Source organism: Littorina saxatilis, linkage group LG11, assembly GCF_037325665.1.
Source record: "Littorina saxatilis isolate snail1 linkage group LG11, US_GU_Lsax_2.0, whole genome shotgun sequence".
Classification (NCBI taxonomy): Eukaryota; Metazoa; Mollusca; class Gastropoda; order Littorinimorpha; family Littorinidae; genus Littorina; species Littorina saxatilis.
The window spans coordinates 1,965,114-1,970,308 of record NC_090255.1 but is presented as its reverse complement, the minus strand read 5'-3'; the positions used below and the strand labels follow the sequence as shown (position 1 = coordinate 1,970,308).

At 37.7% G+C, this 5,195-nt stretch overlaps 1 protein-coding gene across 1 annotated transcript in view; it reads right to left on the bottom strand.

Moving 5' to 3' along the window:
- The window catches only part of LOC138979394 (uncharacterized), a 29,738-nt gene extending 25,019 nt beyond the window's left edge, over nucleotides 1–4,719 (bottom strand). The window contains exon 1 of the mRNA XM_070352103.1: nucleotides 4,558–4,719. Coding sequence (XP_070208204.1) covers nucleotides 4,558–4,669 — 112 coding nt within the window. The 5' untranslated portion in view covers nucleotides 4,670–4,719. The remainder of the gene's footprint in view (nucleotides 1–4,557) is intronic.
- Between the last annotated feature and the right edge of the window lie 476 nt (nucleotides 4,720–5,195).

Below are 5,195 nucleotides of genomic sequence, written 5' to 3'. Positions count from 1 at the left end.
GGTTATCTTGTAAGTTGAATGTTCGTTTTTTCCCACCTGCATTGCTTTCATAATGAAAGAAACGTTTGCTTATTGCATCTCATATATCAGATCAGTTCTGAGATTCATTTTTACGTGCAACTGATATGGTTTTCTGAGCCGTGCAATACGATTTTGGAACTTTATACAAATGTGTTACATTGTTCGGCGCGAGGTCAAAGGTCGGGAGCAAAGTAGTTCTTCGCCCAAATCGGAATCTGCACTATCATATATTTTTTTGAGTCCATGATGTATTTATTGAGCTATAAAAATACAACATATATACCCATACTGAAGTAACAGAGACAAAGAAGGGAGGTCATGGGATATATATATATATACGACTTGTGTCTGTCTGTCTTTCTGTCTGTCTGTCTGTCTGTCTGTGTGTGTGTGTGTGTGTGTGTGTGTGTGTGTGTGTGTGTGTGTGTGTGTGTGTGTGCACGATGCACGGCCAAAGTTCTCGATGGATCTGCTTCAAATTTGGTGGGCATATTCAGGTACACCCGGGACAGGATATTTCAACACGTGCTCTCAGCGCGCAGCGCTGAACCGATTTTGGTTCCACCTCAGCTACCCGGGCCTCCATACCGACACACCAAAGCCGCTAGACCACATCACAACGCCAAAGTTCTCGGTGGATCTTTTTCAAATTTGGACACCGTATTCAGCTACACCCCAGACACAATATCATCGATGAGATATTTCAACACGTGCTCTCAGCGCGCAGCGCTGAACCGATTTTGGTTTTTCTGTTCATTTCACCATTCCCAGTAACTCTTCCTTATCTTCTCCATGTTTTCAGCGTTTACCTCCCTTCCTTCGTATGGTGCACTATAGTATGAGGGGGCATCTTCGGATATTCCCGGCGTTCTGTTACTATTTTTAGAAGGTCACCGCAGTGTCCAGAACGTAAATTGGACCCGTAAATTATCCTCACTGTAAAAGTGCAAAGGTCGAATCAATTTATAGCCACGCGAAAAATACACTGTCATCTATCTCTCTATAGATACGGCTTCTCTGTGTCTGTGTGTGTGTGTGTCTCTCTATGTGGGCAACACCTGTGGATTGTTCAGTTCTGTTTGTGATGTGGTCTGGCGGCTTTTGTGTATTTGTATGTACTGGCCTTCCTTTGAGAAGCCATAACAGTTCTAAAGGGCTTAGAGATAAGCTCTAAATGGCTCAATCCTGTTCGAGTGGAGTTCGCCTCCAAAGGTGATTAACACGGTTACATTCGTAGACAAGGATGGGACTCGATATGGTCAGGAATGGCATTATGGCCACTGAATCATTTTCGTGCTGTTCCCATTCCACGAGTCTGGGAGGGACCTAAGCTTGGCGGGTCCATTGTTCGGATCCGGCGAAGCCGGCGTACGGCTCTAAGTACTTCTTCCCGGCGAAGCCGGCTACCCGGCGAAGCGGGTATTCATTCTAGTTACATAATATATACACAACCAATATTCTTCTCTTGAAAATGGGACTTGTAGATAATGATAAATGTCGATATTGTATTGAACAAGTTGATTATATTGAACATTTTTTTTCTATTGCAGTAAAATATACCAATTGTGGAAGCATGTTGAAACATTGTTTTACGATCGAACATGGCAATTATTTTACACACAACAGATGTGCTGATTGGTGTGCGAGACAAGATCGGTTTGACACATGATATGTTTAAGTACCTTACCCATCTATTTTCTTTTTGAAAAATGTGTATAAGCTAAGTATATTTAGATACGGAACACCCCTTGAAAAATTATTTATTTGTCAGAGGGATTTAACCCTCAGGGGCCTGTTATAAAACAAGAGTAAGTTTAATCTGAGTGTTTAAAATGTGTATAGAGATTAATATTTATGTGATAGTGAAATGTATAAAATACTCCAGGTGTTTAACATGTTTGATTTAACATTTAAAAAATTGGGAAAATGATGACACAACTGTCGAAGTCAGAGATTGGACAAGCAAACGAAGACTTTTGAACTTATAGGCATGAATGAATAATAATAATAATATTAATAAAGTAGATGTGTACTGCCGGGCAGTACATACCCCAAGCGAAGTCGTCCATCTGTGTGTACATGATTCTCTCTCTCTCTCTCTCTCTCTCTCTCTCTCTCTCTCTCTCTCTCTCTCTCTCTCTCTCTCTCTCTCTCTCTCTCTCTCTCTCTCTCTCTCTCTCTCTCTGTCTTAAAATGTGTCATCGATGACGTGTTTTCATACTTGCTAATGCGGCAGGCTAATCATGACGTCAAATTGAAACTTCTTGAAGTCTCTCAGAAAGGGACATGAAAACCATGTGGGGGTTACTGGTTTGGGCTGAAAAAAAACCCCAACTCCACCTAAAATTCAAGCGCCTATGGGGCTGAATTATGCAGCATAAATGGTGAAACATCAGGATATCTCACACTTTCAATTCTGCCATCATGTCAAATCTGACAACAAACCTACCCACAAAATGTCATAAATATCGGTGTAGAATTGAGACTTAACGGTTTTTAACTGCCAAAAATAAGTTTTTTTGACTGGAATAGTTTGTCTTGAAATTCAGTTTGGGACAACGGACCCACCCACTAAATTTCATAAAGATAGGTGAAAATTTAAATGTAACGGTTTTTAACTGCCAAAATTATGTTTTTCTTCTGGAAAAGTATGGAGTGAAAATCAGTTGGGGACAACGAACCTACCCACAAAATTTCATAAATATCGATGAAGAATTGAGATTTAACGGTTTTTAACTGCCAAAAATAAGTTTTTTTGTCTGGAAAAGTATGTCTTAAAATTCAGTTTGGGACAACGGACCCACCCACTAAATTTCATAAAGATAGGTGAAGAATTGAAATTTAACGTTTTTTAACTGCCAAAATTATGTCTTTCTTCTGGAAAAGTATAGAGTGAAAATCAGTTGGGGACAACGAACCTACCCACAAAATTTCATAAATATCGGTGAAGAATTGAAATTTAACGGTTTTTAACTGCCAAAATTATGTTTTTCTTCTGGAAAAGTATGGAGTGAAAATAAGTTAGGGACAACAAACCTACCTTTAAAAATTCATAAGAATCAGTGAAGAAATAGGATTTAACGATTTTTTAACGGCCTTTAAATCATTGGTGATGTCATCATAACCCAGTCGTTGTAGTTGTCGTCGTAGTTGTTGGTGTTGTTGTTGTCATGTTCGTTGTCGTGATTGTTGTTGTTCTCGTGTTGTTGTTGTTGTTGTTGTTGTTGTTGTTGTTGTTGTTGTTGTTGTTGTCGTCGTCGTCGTCGATGTCATTTGTTGTTGTTGTTGTTATCGTCGTCGTCGTCGTCATCGTCGTCGTTGTCAGAGGTTATTTCTAAAGATTTCATTGATAGTCTTTGTTCTCGTCACCAAGACTTGCTAAGAACAAGCTTGGAACAGCAAGAGTTCCAAGAACAAGATTAGAACAACTCATTACATCATTACCAGTACGTCATTTGTATTTAGAACACACTTTAGAAAAAAACTCTTCAGCTACAAACCAGTCACCCTCACATGTCCGAGGTGTTTGTCTAAACCACTTACTGAAATGTTTTGAGGTTTAATGACCATACACATGTTGAACCGGTGAGTGTCTTCCGCTGCTTAATTCGCAAATAACTATTTTATTAAAGTCCGCTTGAAACGCTCAAAGATGAAATTCCATGTTAAAAAGTGACAAAAGTTTCACATTTTCCCGTTGTAACAGCTTCCGATGATATTATATGAAAATTCTGATCCTCTGAGAGGATTCCCCGAAACAAAATCAGTTTGTACGCCTAATTTTAATAGAATTGTCCAAACAGTGTCGCTAATATTGTGCTAAAAGATGAATTCTAGAACAATGTTCACAGACAGACACCACTTGGCAAAAAAATTTTCAGTGCTGGGAGATGAAAAAAAAAACTACCTCGCTACGCGCGGGCTTCGCCCGCGCTCCGCTTGGATAAAAACAAAGTAAAAAGTAAAAATTGTAAGTTGAAAGATAAATTAATTGATATTTATTTTGAAGTAATTTAAAATTGTTTTATATCTTTTTAATTTATTTTGATTTTGTTAATTTTATTTTTTGTAAAGTGTGACCATTTGTTTTACAAATATATAAATGCAATGAAAAAAAGATAGTAAAGTAATAAAGAAAATGTATACAAAAAATATTTTTTTATATAAAATTCAAATGGAAAATAGATTTGTTTTAATGAGGCCATTGTAAATAATTGCTAAGGAAAAATTGAATAAATAAAAAGTAACTATTAAGGAAAAATAAAATATATAAGAAATAATTGTTAATAATTCTTGATAAATTAGGTGTTTATTTAGGTTAAATTTTAGGATTTTTTTCCAATTAATTGATTGATTGTTTTATATTTTAAATAACATAAATATATAATGAATAAGTTGTTGTTGATATTATAAGATTGTAAAATAAGACATCTCCGTTTGTAAGCCCTAATATCTCATTCGAAAAGCTTATTCCCAAAAGAAAAAAACAGGATAACAAAAAGGATAACAAAATGAAATAAAAAGAAAAGTACTGACCAACAGCGTCCAGTATTTCGGGCTTCAGGATTTCCAAAGAAATGATGCCATGGCGACCGCACCTGTCTCCATAATCTCCGGTCACACCAAAAGTTTGTTTTGCGCTCGTCATTTTCTCTTAGCAGTCTGAAACAGAATTGAATATAACCATGTGTTCATTGTGTCCTTCAATGGTAACCAGAGGAGCAAACGCTTATATGACTCACCTTAGCAGTATCTATTAATTACCTGGATAAAAAATCCAGTATATGCTGCTTCAGCGTCATAAACGCTCAAGAAATAATGCTTGCCTACTTATTGATACAGACTTGAACCGACTGTAACCTTGACATTTGACCCAAAACATCCAGTTCAAGTCTCGTTTTGAAATGATCAAAACCGAAAGTTGTACTTTGAGGTTTATAAAATTGGTGTAATGTGGCCGAACTCTAAGTTTGATCTCGGGTTTATGCAAGTCCGGCCCGGTAGCTCAGTTGGTAGAGCACTGGACTTGTGATCGAAAGGTCGCAGGTTCGAATTCGGGCCGGGACGGACACGGGTCAACTTTATGTGCAGACCCAGAGACGGAAGCCATGTCCCACCCCCGTGTCATTACAATGGCACGTAAAAGACCTTGGTCATTCTGCCATAAGTGCAGG